This window comes from Telmatherina bonti (assembly GCF_933228915.1).
Source record: "Telmatherina bonti genome assembly, chromosome: 24".
NCBI classification, from domain to species: Eukaryota; Metazoa; Chordata; class Actinopteri; order Atheriniformes; family Telmatherinidae; genus Telmatherina; species Telmatherina bonti.
The window spans coordinates 22,183,652-22,199,893 of record NC_136633.1 but is presented as its reverse complement, the minus strand read 5'-3'; the positions used below and the strand labels follow the sequence as shown (position 1 = coordinate 22,199,893).

Sequence of the window (16,242 nt, the reverse complement as noted above, 5' to 3'; positions counted from 1 at the left end):
GATATTTGTCCTTTATTCTCTTGGTATTGATCAATACCAAATCTTGCAGTATCACACCTATTTCAAATCTAAATAAGTCACTTGATTTCTATGCGGATTATAACCAAAAAAAAACCCAACCCATGAAAAAAATCTTAAGATAAATCCAATTTTTAGAATATGAGCTCTTTATTTGTCCCTTTAACAAAATGTCAAATAAAAAAGTTCTGAATTTGTTTAGTGATACTTACCATTCAATACCCTGTAAAATATTTGTAATCTTCTGCTTTCTGGTGTCCATTAAGGGACAGAAGACCAGAATCAAATTGTCCTCAACAGGATTTTGAGTAAAGTTTGAGCCAAATGTCTTAGAAACTGCATGTTTCATGTCACGCTGGGTTCTACTGGGTTTAAAAGGCAAACAACTGCAGGTATAATTTTCAGTATTAATAATATCCAGGCAGGGCCAGATTAAAAGTGCACAGGCCCCTGGGCTCAGAGTGTTCCAGGGGCCCCCTTCCCCACTGCAACATTCCGTGTGTTTACATGGGAGTTTTAATTCCTGTTTAATTCCAAATAAAAGTTAATTCTGCTTTAAACTGATGAAAAATGACCATGTAAACACTTAATTCCTAATGCTAATTTCTATTCGGAATTAAACTTAATTTCGATGTAGGTGGCTGGTTTATTTGCATTTTAATTCCGATCTATTTAATTCCTCTGTTATGTAAACTTTAATCCTTCTCTAAATTAATTCCGGTCGTTCTGCGCATGCTCGTTACCTTGTCCTGTCCCGATGATGCGTGTTGTTTTGCCCATAGACATGGGTTATGGTTGTGGTTTTGCCTCCTGTGTTCGGTGGTCTGTCTTTCTTTTTCTTCTCAGTTGCTGCAAAAAGTGAAGTAGTATGCTCGTGTTGAGCTGCTACTTCAAAATTCTGATAAAAATAGCGGCGAAACTGGTACTTATTATGTAGTTTGTAAAAGTTATGATTGAAAAGGCGAGAAACAAGGAGCCAACTTTTATTCAGAATTGTTATCTTCATGTAAACTCTTGAGAGAATAAGTTAATTTCAAATGATATATTCCGAATTAAAAATACCATGCAACCGTAGCCATTGTGAAAATTGTGACTGATACACTGAAATGACATCTCTAACATCTCTCAGCCAGTGGTGCCAATAGCAACGCACTGGATACTGTGGTGAAACTATCTGGCTTTTATATACATTTTGTTTTATGTCCAAACTGCTGGTGTTTCCCGACGTGGGCCCCAAGTGGGTATGAGGCCCCTGGGCTTGAGCCCAAAATGCCCATTGGATGATCCAGCCTTGTATCCAGGATTTAACGCAGGTCACAGATCAATATTTTCCTATTATGTCATCAACAAACAGGCTGCGCGCGAGTGTTATTTTCTTTGTTCAATATTTTAACGGCATTTTCCTGTTTGTTTCTTGAGTTTCGAAGCATTTTTGTAAGAAAAAGCATTTTTTTTGTGTTTATATTTGTGCTTGTCTCTTAACATGGTTGCTTAATATACACATATTCCACGCATATTCATGTTTACATGATAGTCCACGGTCACGAGCGGTTCCAAATCATTATGGTGACGAGAGAGAGAGAGAGAGCTCCTCAGTTGCCGTAGCAGCGCAGCGTCATTCCTCCACAGTGGGTCTTCTGAGCGCTTCGCGCGCCTCCTACGCGACTTCACATCAGTAAACATGTGTTCTTGGTCTCTATTAACTCCACGGTAAGATTTAAATTCTACTTTGAGCTCTTGACAAGTTTTGGCATCGCCCCCCCCCCCCCCACCCCGCTCGCTGCCATGAAGCAAACAGCAACCGGTTGATTCCTGCGCGTGAAGGCGCGCGCGTGTTGCAGGTGTTAATCATCCCAGCTGATTACCGCCGTTGCGGGAGAGGATGTCGTTGCAGGCGGTGAACGGCAGCGTGGCGTGGAAGGCTGGTTGCGAGCAGGGGAACCTCAGCGTGGAAGTTGGCGACTTCAACTCGAGCTGCTCGAACAGCTCCGACCCCCCCAGACCCGCGACCAGAGCACGAGGTAAGACTCATCTTCCTCCTTGTCCTGCATGTCCTCTGAATCATCCAAACTGGGGTGTTGAACTGCTTCAGATGCTCCCAACACTCCATCTGACCCTCTGAGGAACAAACACGACACTTCTTATTGATTACATGATTATCGAAGTGATTAAGACCGGAACCAGAACCTCTTTTTCAGGGTGAAATTATTCTCCTTTTGCTGCTTATTTATTGTCACCGGATAAAAAAGTCATTTTATTTATTTTCTGTCGTAAAAACACAATAAAACAACAATGAAAGGAGAAAAATATAAATAAAAAAATGATTGCTTGATGAAAATGTTATCATTTCAACACTGGATTGTGCAAGCTCAGGAAAAAAAAATCGCCTTTCAAGCTATTTTCCCAAGGGTTGACTTATTTGTTTCACCCCCCCCCCCCCCCCAAAAAAAAAGTGATTTGCAATCAGGGGTTTGATCAATCATCCCCACCAGGCTTATAATAAATGGCAAGTAGTCGACTTTCCTGCACAATAACGCCTCAGTGCTGCCTGAAAAGCTGTTTTTAATTCCCAATGTTTGTTTTGCCTGCATCTAATTCTAAAATGCTGAAGGAGATTAACACCCTGCCCCCCCATCCCCGCTGGAGGAGATAAGGCTCCTCAGTCCTTTATCAGGACACCAGTTGAACACGCAGACTTTTTGAGATGGGAGCAAGACTCATATGACATGAAGTTCAGGATCAGTGTGAGCTCAGCCAAAACAAATCAAACAGGAGTGTGTAAATGCATACGCCTCTCTGTAAGAAATCAATCAGTCTATGTCTTTATTTACCTTCGTGAGTCTGACTTGTCTGTTTTTAGGTCAAACTTTCAACACTGCTGGGAAATTTTAACAAAGAAAATGTCCGGCAAATTTTGATAAAATTCTGAGGTTATCAAATAAATCATTTAATTAAATGCCTTTTATTTAGCTAAAGAAAATATCATTTACAATTTAATCATTGAAACTGTTATAAATTTATTTTATACGGACAGAATAATATTGGTCCAGTTTCCATCTTTTTAAAGCCCCTGATTTTTAAAATAATTTATTGTTGCAGTTTAATGTTTAGAGTTTGTGTTGTAAAAGCTCGAGTTGTGCTTTTAATCTTTGCAGGAGCCCGACTTTTATTTCAACTGCAAATGGATTTGGTTTAGTTATTAAATACAAATATCAGAGTTGATATCTGAACAAAAATGGAAAAATTGTTTTTCTCATAACTTTTTGCATAATTAGTACAAAAACAGTACAAACAGTCATGTTATATGTCTCCATACACCGTTAATGAGAGCTGGATCATCTTTTCTTCTGTTTTAGGAAACACAGCCAGACCGTCTCCATCTCACCACAAACTGTTAATGTTAATGTTTGTCCAGATGTTTAATAATTAAACTTGCAAACATAATGTAAATTTCTGATGACGTGCACAAAGAAAATGGTTTCAAAGTGCTTTAAATCAAACATGAAATAGATTGTGCAAAGAAAGCAATAAAAAGTAGTAAAAGGCAGTAACAGAGCCAAAAATCAAATTAAAAATCATAAATTAAAGTTATTGTGCAGATCTGTGCATAAGCACAGATTTAATTTAATTTGACTCGGGTGTGTTAAAGAAGGGATACATGAGAACCTGCTGGACTGCGGCCTTGTAGGGCCGAACTGTAGAGATCTTCAGCAGGGCAGTCCATGAGCTCTGACCCTTACAGGGTCTGCAGAGGTACTGCTGGCAAAAAAACAACACAAGAAGACATTATTCATTATAGAAAGAGATGAAAATAAAAGAAGGGATGGAGCAGGGGATTAGTCTAGAGATGCGTTTTACTGCCGGTACAGATCTTGCAGGATGCTGAATTAGAACTGAGAAATTCTGCAGGAGTTCTGTAGTGGGTCTCTAAAGGCATCTATCTGCATTCGTTCCTGAGATGTGGGGCTGCTTCATGCCGGTACTGAGGGTCTTTTGTCTGATGGCAGCTGGGAAACAGTTGTCAAGCAAACCCGAAACAAACCCAGACATGTCTTCCTCGTGTAATTGCTGTAGACTTCTGAGAACAGGTCAGATTAGACGGAGCCCTGCTTGTGTGGAACAACATCTGCACACGCACTTCGGCTCCTCCTGGACGCTCCTCACCCCCCATCGTTGATTCAAAGTGGCACTTTGCTGAGCTCGCCCGTCCCCTTCATTGCATGATAACTTATGATGAACTAGATTTCATAAGCATTAAGTGAACACAGGTTTCCCTGTGGAGAAGGATGAGCCTGAGCTGCGGACAAAGCGACGGGATGTGTTGAAAAATGAGCATTTTATCCCTGCTGGGAATTTACTCAGATGTGGCCTGTCACAGGATGAGCATGTAAATTGGATCAAATAATTAGAAAATTTGAAGAAACCTGTTGAGAGTAAACAAATGGCACTTAGACGCTGAGAGAAGAAACTGCCTGAGGTTTCCTATGTGCTGCTAATGAGCCGCTACCTCCTGTGCACAACCCAGAGAGGGACTCGGATATTAAAACTGAACAGTTTGATAGACATGTTGACTCAGGTGCAGAAGTCGCATGTTTATCACCATGTTGTGTAAAGTCTGCTTGCATCAGCGTTTAGTAGCTTCTGTTGTAATGAACACGAAATGCATCAGATGCAATCTTTCCTGTTGTTGACATGGAGCTCTTTTACTCTGCAGTGTGCTGAATGTTGTACAGTTTCATGTTGCAACTAGAAAAAGCTTGATGCGACCTGCGCCTGTCAGCTCATTTTTACCCATGTAATGACTTCCAGCCGATGTTCTGATCCACATTCATGTTAAATAGATTAACTATCAGATTCCAGAGCCATTGATAATTAATTCAGTTTGTCGGCTATATGGTGGTGTTTGTTGTATGTTTGTTCACTTGTAGTGGTAAAAGGTTGATCCTGTTCTGGATGGTAGTATCCAGAAGGTTGTTCCTGTTCTGGATAGTAGTATCCAGAAGGTTGTTCCTGTTCTAGATGGTAGTATCCAGAATGTTGTTCCTGTTCTAGATGGTAGTATCCAGAAGGTTGTTCCTGTTCTAGATGGTAGTATCCAGAAGGTTGTTCCTGTTCTAGATGGTAGTATCCAGAAGGTTGTTCCTGTTCTAGATGGTAGTATCCAGAATGTTGTTCCTGTTCTAGTTGGTAGAATCCGGAAGGTTGTTCCTGTTCTAGATGGTAGTATTCAGAATGTTGTTCCTGTTCTAGATGGTAGAATCCGGAAGGTTGTTCCTGTTCTAGATGGTAGAATCCGGAAGGTTGTTCCTGTTCTAGATGGTAGAATCCAGAAGGCTGTTCCTGTTCTAGATGGTAGAATCCAGCATGTTTTTTCCTATATTGGATGGTAGTATCCAGAAGGTTGTTCCTGTTCTAGATGGTAGTATCCAGAAGGTAATTCCTGTTCTAGATGGTAGTATCCAGAAGGTAATTCCTGTTCTAGATGGTAGTATCCAGAAGGTTGTTCCTGTTCTAGATGGTAGTATCCAGAAGGTTGTTCCTGTTCTAGATGGTAGTATCCAGAAGGTTGTTCCTGTTCTAGATGGTAGTATCCAGAAGGTTGTTCCTGTTCTAGATGGTAGTATCCAGAATGGGTTTTCCTGTTCTGGATGGTAGTATCCAGAATGGGTTTTCCTGTTCTAGATGGTAGTATCCAGAAGGTTGTTCCTGTTCTAGATGGTAGTATCCAGAATGGTTTTTCCTGTTCTGGATAGTAGTATCCAGAATGTTGTTTCTGTTCTAGATGGTAGTATCCAGAATGTTGTTCCTGTTCTAGATGGTAGTATCCAGAAGGTTTTTTTCTGTTCTAGATGGTAGAATCCTGAATGTTGTTCCTGTTCTAGATGGTAGTATCCAGAAGGTTGTTCCTGTTCTGGATGGTAGGATCTAGAATGTTGTTCCTGTAGTAGACGGTAGAATCCAGAAGGTTTTTCCTGTTCTAGTTGGTAGAATCCAGAAGATTGTTCCTGTTCTGGATGGTAGGATCTTGAATGTTGTTCCTGTACTAGATGGTAGTATCCAGAAGGTTGTTCCTGTACTAGATGGTAGTATCCAGAAGGTTGTTCCTGTTCTGGATGGTAGAATCCAGAAAATTGTTGTTCCTGTTCTGGATGGTAGAATCCAGAAAATTGTTGTTCCTGTTTTGGATGTCAGTAGTCAGAATCTTGCCAGGATCCACATAAGTCTTTGATATTTTGGAAAACCTGTTGGGAACTTCTCCTAGATTTTCTCACTATTGTGGAGTTCTATGCAAATGTACTGAATCTCACAATGAGGAAGAATCCTTTTACAACATTCCGACATCCAGATGCTGATCTGCATTGCTCCCTACGTTTAATGGAGTGTAATGAAACATTCACATCAGCCTTTTTGATTAGAATCCTATTTTGTTTGCTCAGAAAGTCTGATCTAATGGGGAAATGTGAATGCACCAAACAAATTCTGATTTGGATCAAAGAAGTGGACTCGGTCTGGCTACAAACGCAGGTCTGTTTGTTTCAGGCCATACCAAATACAGGAAGCGGAATACAAAAAATCACTTCCAGCATTTGATGTAGTGTTACATTGGGGGTAAATACATAGCTATTGTGTAAATTTTATGTTCTAACTTAGATTTTCATATATTTCATAATCCTTAGCATATATTCATTCTGATTATGGCTTTGTGGGCTTTCTGAAAAGGTTAAGATCTTAAACATAGTTGCAGTGTCAACACATTAGTGTAACACATTAGTTACAGACATAACTAATGTGTAAAGACCCTGAGATATCTGCATTCAGATATCTGGGATCTGATTAACTAGTCTTGTTTAGAATAACATAGATTCAGGGCAGCTAATTGACGTACTGTAGGTGAGGACTTAAAAGTAATTTTGTGTAGAACTCTCTAGAGCATTTCAGACTTATCGGTCCAAATTGCAATTTGTATTATTCTGTTCTTATTTTCTGTTCGATTAAACTTTGTAATCTTTTTCACTTTAGAACCAGACTCCTCATCCTTGACACTTTTTCACAACAATAGGAATGGCATTAAGGGTCCTCTGCCTCGTCTGTTGTTCATGCTGTGTCCATTGTTGCAGTGTATTATTGCAGTATACTTGCATAAGACAAAAACCCCCCCCAGAACAGCGGTAGTTTTGTCTTCATGTTTAACTCGCAAGTGGAGGAAACGGTTCTTCTTTACGTGGGTCTTGTCCTCTCTTTTGCTAAATACTAGTGCAGCGCCACCTTTAGTGGGAATGGGGATATATTATTCTAATGATTTGGCTCCATCCATCCATCTTCTGCTGCTTATCCGGGGTCGGGTGGCGGGGGCAGCAGCCTGAGCAGGGAAGCCCAGACTTCCCTTTCCCCAGCCACATTTGCCAACTCTGTGGGGGGATTCCCGAGGCGTTCCCAGGCCAGCCGAGAGATATAGTCCCTCCAGCTTGTCCTGGGTCTTCCCCGGGGTCTCCTCCCAGAGGGACGTGCCTGGAACACCTCACCAGGGAGGTGTCCCGGAGGCGTCCTGACCAGATGCCCGAGCCACCTCAACTGGTTCCTCTCGATGCGGAGGAGGAGCGGCTCTACTCTGAGCCCCTCCCGGATGACCGAGCTCCTCACCCGATCTCTAAGGAAGAGCTCGGCCACCCTGCGGAGGAAACCCATTTCAGCCGCCTGTATACGAGATCTCGTTCTTTCGGTCAAGACCCACAGCTCATGACCATAGGTGAGGGTAGGAACATAGATCGACTGGTAAATCGAGAGCTTCATCTTCTGGCTCAGCTCCTTCTTCACCACGACAGACCGGCGCAGAGTCCGCATTACTCCAGACGCCGCACCGATCTGTATGTCAATCTCGCGCTCCATCCTTCCCTCACTTGTGAACAAGACCCAAAGATATTTAAACTCCTCCACTTGAGGCAGGACTTCACTCCCGACCAGGAGAGGGCAATCCACCCTATTCCGGCTGAGGACCATGGTATCAGATTTGGAGGTGCTGATTCTCAACCCAGCCGCTTCACACGGTTCTGAATTGCTCAAGTGAGAGCTGGAGATTACAACCAGATGAAGCCAACAGGACTACATCATCTGCAAAAAGCAGGGACCCAATCCTGAGGCCACCAAGCTGGATCCCCTCAACACCTCGGCTGTGCCTAGAAATTCTGTCCATATAAGTTATGAACAGAATCGGTGATAAAGGGCAGCCTTGGCGGAGTCCAACCCTCACTGGAAACAAATCCGACTTACTACCGGCAATGCGGACCAAGCTCTGACACCTGTCGTACAGGGACCGGACAGCTCGCACAAGGAGGTCCGGTACCCCCCACAGGAGCCCGCAGGGGACACAGTCGAACACCTTCTCCAGGTCCACAAAGCACATGTAGACTGGTTGGGCAAACTTTCATGCCCCCTCCAGAACCCCAATAAGGGCATAGAGCTGGTCCACTGTTCTGCGACCAGGAAGAAAACAACACTGCTCCTCCTCAATCCGAGATTCGACTATCCGGCGGACCCTCCTCTCCAGGACCCCTGAATAGACCTTACCAAGGAGGCAGGGGAGTGTGATTCCCCTGAAATTCCCCGGTAACACACCCTCCGGTCCCCCTTCTTAAAAAGGGGGACCATGCCTCCCAATCACTCCCCTCCATGTCTCACTGTCATTGCCCACGGTAGCATTGAAGTCCCCCAACAAAACAATGGAGTCCCCAGGAAGAGCACCTTCCAGCACTCCCTCCAAGGACTCCAGAAAGGGTGGGTACTCTGAACTGCTGTTCGGTGCATAAGCACAGACAACGGTCAGAACCTGTCCCCCCACCCGGAGGCGGAGGGAAACTATCCTTTTATCCACCGGGGTAAACCCCAACATGCAGGCACCAAGCTGGGGGCTGATGACAATGCCCACACCTGCTTGGCGCCTCTCACTATGAGCAGAACCAGAGTGGAAGAAGGTCCAGCCCCTCTCGAGGGTACTGGTTCCAGAGCCCAAGATATGCGTTGAGGTGAGTCCAACTATATCTAGTCGGAACCGCTCAACCTCGCGCACAAGCTCAGGCTCCTTCCCCGCAGAGAGGTGACATTCCACGTCCCTAGAGCCAGCTTCTGCAGCCAGGGATTGGACCGCCAGGGTCCCCGGCCCTTGCTGCCACCCAGCTCACATTGCACCCGACCCCTATGGGTCCCCTCCCGCAGATGGTGAGCTCACGGGAGGTGGGACCCATGTAACCCTTTCGGGCTGAGCCCGACCACCACGATAAGGTGACGTCACAGGGAGCCATGATTTGGCTCATTTGACCAAAATGCAGTGTGAACATGACCTCAATCTGCATGGTACACCCCCCCCTACAACTGAGCCGAGTCCCCAATCAAATAGAGTCTAGCGGACTATCCTGAGGTGAATGCACTCTAATCCTGGGGATCCACTGAAAGCGATATGGAAGTGCTGCTGAGCGGGAGCACTGAGCTTTCCTCCGGACACCCTATTTCCCCAACAGAGTTTCAGAGCGGAACGTCTGTGTCGCTGTTCAGATGAGAATTTTGTAATCATTTATCATAGTTGGTGTAGGCCTACTTAAAATGCTTTATAAAACTGCGTTAAAGTGAACGGTCAACCAGCAAATATAAAAGCAAACACAGTTTGACCACGTCTCACGTGCTTGTTATTTCTTTACAGTTGGCATGTGGTGTCAAAACAGGTATCCCTCCAAGATAAATGCACGTTTTCCATGCTGTCAATTATTAAGTACAACCTTCTCTTATCTAACAGCTTGGTGCTGGTGCTGATGGTTTGGAAGAAATGGTGATGTTTCAGAGTATAATGCATCCAAAGTGGACGTATAGCCTTATACTGGAAAATCCGCCAAATCCGCTTTAGTTTTCATCAGCTGATTTCCTGCCTGAACAATCCGCTCTGCTTCAGATTGAGGTTTCAAAGTGGCAAAAATAAAGCTGACGCATATGTTAGAGAAGCATCTGGGATGCTTCAGAAACACACAGCAGTGCACCTGGAAGAACCAGTCCTGTTGACTGGTGTTACCACGATCAGCTGCAAGGGCGCAGCACGGCCGCACCATGGTGCTTTTGCGTTCAGTGGATCCCCGAAGTCAGATCAAGATCCTTTCTCAGAAACGCATGATGGCAATCCCTCCAGGAGTTTGTGTAAAGTTGCTGACACACAGACAGATAAGGTAAAAACATAGCCATCACCACCTCCTTAGCAGCTGAGCTTTACTGCATGTGATCACAAGCTGCAGACAAGCTTCGCACTAAATTCCTTCGCTACTTTACACCTTCACACATGTCTGTCCAAGTTGCTCACACAAACGGTTGTTTTTCATGCATGAAATTTCTCCAATGAGCTGATTCATCACGCCAGGCCAAGGCTGATTGGTTGTGTGTTTGTGTCCAACATGCAGCCCTTGGTTTGACACTTTGTTGTTGTAAGTTGCTGACTAAGGCCCCGTCCCATTTCTGTTTTCCCCCTTGTCCTTTAAAGCCCCCACATTATACCTTTTCAACAATTTCGTCTAGCATCAGCAAAAAAAGCAATGTACTGTAGACACAGCAGATGGATACGAAGACAGCATCGTTTGACCTCTACCTGTCCCTGGACTGCAGGTGGAAATTGGCAGTCTTGCTAAATACTGATATTAAAAAAGAAGGCAAGTTTATGTGCAGAGCAGTTAACAGCACAGTGATTAAAAGTGTTTTACAGAAATGTTCACAAATAAGTAGCATAATTTATCAGTTATTTAAACTACAAATACATAATTTCCATCCGAGTATTACTAAACCATATATTCCATTTCGATTCAATCTAAGCTAATTTAATCCAACAAGGGCACAGTCCAGCATTCTTAAAAACACAAGATACTTTATTTCGAAAAAATACATTTGGTGCAGCTGCACAGACTGTTGCATTGTGATTATATGTTCTGTACTTCATAATGATGTATTTATCCATTTTGCCAGATAACTAATGGCTCAATAACAACCGCTGTCTGGCTTTGTGCTAATCACAGTAGAGTGTGCACATTACTAATACCGTTTGCACCGGTGCACCTGGTTATTATGGATGCTGCATTCAATTCCAAAGAAATTTCTATATTTTCTTTCCTTATTTTGGATGCAGTAACTAAGTTTTAGTTGGGAATTTTGATTCCTCAAGTTATTTCGGTGTAGTTTTTTAAAAAAAACTAATAAAGAGTACGTAACGATTTGGAATGTAAGATTTTTCCTGCTGTGAAAAGTCAAATTGGAAGCATCGGAGACTCTCCTGGCTTAGTTTACAGAATAATTTATGGGTTCAGGAGGAAAACACTTCAACTGAATGTGGAATTCAATCAAGAAATCCCCCAATGAAGCATCACAAGTTATGGCTTTGGGATGCTGCTTCCAGTTACGCCACAGCTTGGTGGATAAAACACCAGGGAGCCACTTTTTATGAGTAATTTCACTTGTTTTCCTAGATTTCTGCTTCCGGATTGGAAATGACAACTTTTTTAAGCAAATGATCAACAGGTATGGAAATTAATGTCTGAAATTAGAGAAGAAAAAGGTCTAAAAACAATGTATATTCATAAACTTCTTTTTAAATTCTAGCCAGTATGAGAATTACTGATTGTATTCATAGCAAAACTAAATGGTTTCTTCTTTATTATAGATTAATAAAGATATATTATTTTGAAATTTAATAAGATGCAGGTATTATCTGATTATCAAAATTAAATTAGAATTAAGTGATTTTTAAGGACTTAATGAAAACTGGAATCCATTTCAAGCAGGGGCATAGCCAGGCTATGGGCAGTGTTGGCCATAGCTTGGCTATGAGCTTGGCCCGCTAACACAACCTGTTGAGGGTTACTTATGTTTACCACAAAACAACTAGTTTATGGTGCTTTTCATCTTTATCAGTAAGATTATTGGCACTGTTTACCATTAACAAAAAAAAATCTGAATTGTACAATGTGCATTTATTTCTTTTATTGCATTTGGAACATGAATAAAAATGGAACATTAATACTTGAAAAATAACAGTAAATTAAAATAAGATTAATCTTTTAAATGATAAAATTAAAATACAAATTACTGACACTAGTCCTTAATAAATGGAAAATAACTGAATATATTGAAGTAATATGACTAATACATTAAAAAAATGTCTGATAACCTGCATTAAACCAGTAAAATATCAAAACAAAACCTCATCACAAATGGCAGCATCGTCATGAAGACATGACATCTGATAGGCTGCTGCAGTCATGTGGCAGAGAAGGAATACACTTGTGCTGAGCTTCAAGCTATTTTATTGCATAAAACTCCAACTAGTGAAAACCTGGCTGACATTGAAGTATCGAAGCTAATGCTTGCATACTTTTAATCTTTTATCAATCTTTAGTTCATATTTTTTTTTACACTAGGTACATTTAATATTTGGGTTTACTGGAGGGGGGATGTTTTAAAAAGGAATAAGTGTGCAAGTTTGTACATGGGAAGGTCTTTGCAGTTTAGACACTGATTTTGTGATGTAACAAAATTGTTCAGATTCTGGCCGTGTAAAACCAAAACACCATTTAGAAAAAAAGGAAAGGGAAAAAAAAGAAAAGTTTCAAAAACAAAACTTCCCAAAAGCTTCCTTGTGAGAATTATTTTGAATTTAAGATGTACAAAAAACAAAAACTAAAGCTCTCATGTATTAAAAGGGATGATAAAATCGTCGCAAGATTTTAGTCTAAAACGCTGGGAGAGTACTGAAGGACTGTAGGCATTGGAGAGAATAAAATGAATTTATTCTTGTGCTACTTGTGCACAGCAGCATTTAAGAGTTTAAAAAATGCATGTCAGTTTTTCCAGCTGCTCTGAATGCAAGTTTTGGAGTTTAGACACATAAAACTGACCTTTTCTCTCAATCTCTGAGTCTGAGCAGTCAGTGCCAAGCACTCCAAATGAGTTTTGAGCAAAAGCTGCCCATCATAAATACTCTCAACCCTTTGGGAGTTACATGGATTTCTGCCTGAATTGGTCATAAAATGCGATCTGATCTCCATCTAAGTCACAACAAAAGACAAACACCGTCTTCCTAACCTATTCCACACAGTGAAATATTTTGACAGCATAGGGTGGAAAATGTATGTGAAACCCTTGCTGACTTCTCCAGGAGCTAATTAGTCGGCTAAGCTCCAGTAGGAAACAAGGCACTCTGACTTCGTACATGAAGTCTTGTTACCAACTTGGGTGCTGGCTTGAGGCCCGATAACCCCGTTACTGTAGTGGTAAAACCATCCCTTTTCATCTAAAGCCCTATTCTTATGAGACTAGCTCCACCCAGGGACCACATATGATTTGTAATATTTGTGAAGATTATCTGCGATGTTAATAACGTGCAAACCAGCCATGTTGGTATTTTGATGGTTATAATTACACCGCAAATCACCTGCTATTAGGGATGCACCAATACCGATACCATTGTATGTCTACTCGTAGTTGCTATGCAGTGTACTGATACCACCACCGATACCACACTTGTCAAGCTAGCGCAGATGTTTGATGACATGCTTTGAACATGTTTTAAAAGAAATAAATGCCTTGAATGTTAAAATGTGTCATTTTTGTTACACTAAAACGGTGATCCTCACTGTTAATTCAACATGAGACGCACTTAATATACTAAGACAAAAAGAGTTGTTTTTGCTGTATTTAAACCCCTTGGTTTTTGTTTTACTTGCTGGTTCATTGTGTTTGTCGTTTCCTGATGCTTCCCTGTTCAGTTCTTCTATTTATTAAAACACTATTGTCAGCACTTCCTCAGCTTTCCAGCAACTCATTGCTGCTTTTGGGTCCCCACATCTCCACGGTTCTGACAGTCGGCTCATAACGTATGGAGAGAAAGGCTGAAAGGATCAACAGAGGGTACAAATGGTGAATTCATGCATTGCAATGTGCAGTAACGTGTTACTATTTGCAGCCTACTGGGCAAGACTTCCCTTTGTGCCAGCTGCTTAAATAGATGGATTAAAATCCATACACGGTTCATAGAATCCCACATTTTGAGTGGTTTTGTTGACTGACTTTAAATTTCACTTAAGTCAGCAGAAAAAACTGACATGGGGTAATTTAATACATCTGGTCCCAACTTTGAACTAATCCCATCATCATGGGGTTTAAGATGAGTCTCTGAGGGCAGAGCGGCAGAAGATGGATGGATGGATGGATGGATGTCCATTAATTGTTTAGAAGAAAATTCCTCTCCTGGTGAGCAGTGATGAGAAATTTGGCTCTTTTTAGAGATTCAGCTCTTTTGTCTCGACTCCCTTGGAAGAATATACTCTTTTGGCTCCCAAACAGTTCATTTAGCTTCGATTTTAGTCTAATTTCTCAATAACAAGTGGTTTTGTTAGTTGGTATAGAATTCTTTTAAAATGTATTTTTTTAATGTAAGAGCCTTATTTTTTGTAGATTTTCAGGGAAAATAGTTGTTTGTTTTTTAATCAGCTGAACACAAAACCACACCAAGCAAGTCAAGTAAATGGAGGCTAAAGTCTGAACCTGGTTTCCACCTCTCTTTATCTACCTGGTTTGCACCATTACGCTCAGTCTTCTTTCTTTCTGGTGGTATGTACTTTTTTCTTATATGTAATTGACCACACGGTGCCCCCATCAAAATAAAATCACAGACCTTTTAAAGATTCATCTCTGACAGGAATTGGTTTTTTGAGTTCACTAAAAAGAATAGTCTCTTAAAGTCGACTCATTTGTGAACGACACATCCCTTCTGGTAAGGCTTGGCCAGAGTCTTGACTTCAACCTGACTGAGGTGCAGTGAGAGTGATTCACACCACACATCCCAAATATTGCAGAATTTACAGTTTGTAGTAGTGCAGGTTTGACCTGAAACCATCTGGAAAGGCTTGGATGGGCTGAAAGGAGGGTGAACCCACTGCACAAGCCAGAGGTTCACATGCTTTTTTTTTTCTCCACCGTGCACATAATGTTTACATCTTAAGTAAAATATGAAAGTTTTGTTTGCTGACATTAATTTAGGAAGAATTTCTTAAACATTTGTGGCATTTTATGCAGAAATCCACGTCATTCTAAAGTTTCCTCATACTTTTTCTTTCCACATCCATGCAACTCATGCTTGAGTCATTTCTCAACACACTGTTTAATGTGAATGAAGCGGCAGCTGTTCTGGGTCTATGTAGAAACTTTGAGTGAGAGAATTGGTAATTGATTCACCGGATCTGAAGGTATTTTTCCAACGGTTGGACACTTCACCATGCTGATCCTGATCCTAATTGGTTTATAAGGTACGGCTTCTTGCCAACCCGTCTGATGGACATTGGCAGGCATCTTTGCTTTTTGCAGAAACGGCAATCCGGATTCGATTAACTGAATTTGTCACCCTGAGGAGTGGCTGTGATGCACTTACTCAGCCTGAGTTTTTCTACAAAGTGTTTTATAATTTAAAGGGGAAATAAGCTCAGGCATGCTGCGCGAGTGCCAAATAGCCATCAAGTTTCGTTCTGGTGAACATTTCGGTTCCTTGGATGATTTGTTATGTCAACATCAAGTTTATCTTGTCATATATGCTAATGAAAGAAGGAAGAGGAGAAATAAGACACTGAAAACAAGTGTAAACATAGAAACAGCCTCATGGGTAATCTAGTATGTGCTGAGCTTGTCCATGCACTGCAAGAATCCCACTAATGTGCAATCAATGTTAATCTCTCCGGGGGCGCATTATTAGAGGATGGATTCTGCTGAATTGTGCTGACTTTCGCATATAGAAACTCGCCTCATTACAGCGATAAAATACAGATGGGTTTTCACACCGTATTTAATTGCTGTCAAAAGACTCATTTGCTCTGCTTTGTTATTGCTCAGTAATGCAGTCGAGTCACACGAGTTCAGAGGTTACAGCTGTTAATCTGTCTGCCTCTTTAAGATAATCGCTAAGTGTTGTCCGCTGAAGCCAAGTTTGTCTTTGCATGCAAGGAGGTTGAAAAGCACTTGTCTCTGGATTGGATCTTCTGGATAGAGTCCATGCTGTTGGCCCTCTGAGCTTACCTGTGCAGTATGAGGAGAAGTAGCGTCTGATTGGTTGTCGGCCTGTGGTTGAAGAGCTGGAGGGCCCTTTGTGACTTGACATTTATAACTTGGACACAAATAAAAGAATTAAAAGCAAGTTCTTTCACGCTGAAGAGTCAT

General features: G+C 41.7%; 1 protein-coding gene across 1 annotated transcript in view; it reads left to right on the top strand.

Moving 5' to 3' along the window:
* Positions 1-1,900: 1,900 nt before the first annotated feature.
* LOC306773863 (cholecystokinin receptor-like) overlaps positions 1,901-16,242 on the top strand; it is a gene marked incomplete at both ends in the record, with an annotated part of 61,874 nt that continues 47,532 nt past the window's right edge. The window contains one exon of the mRNA XM_079263804.1: positions 1,901-2,039. Coding sequence (XP_079119930.1) covers positions 1,901-2,039 — 139 coding nt within the window. The remainder of the gene's footprint in view (positions 2,040-16,242) is intronic.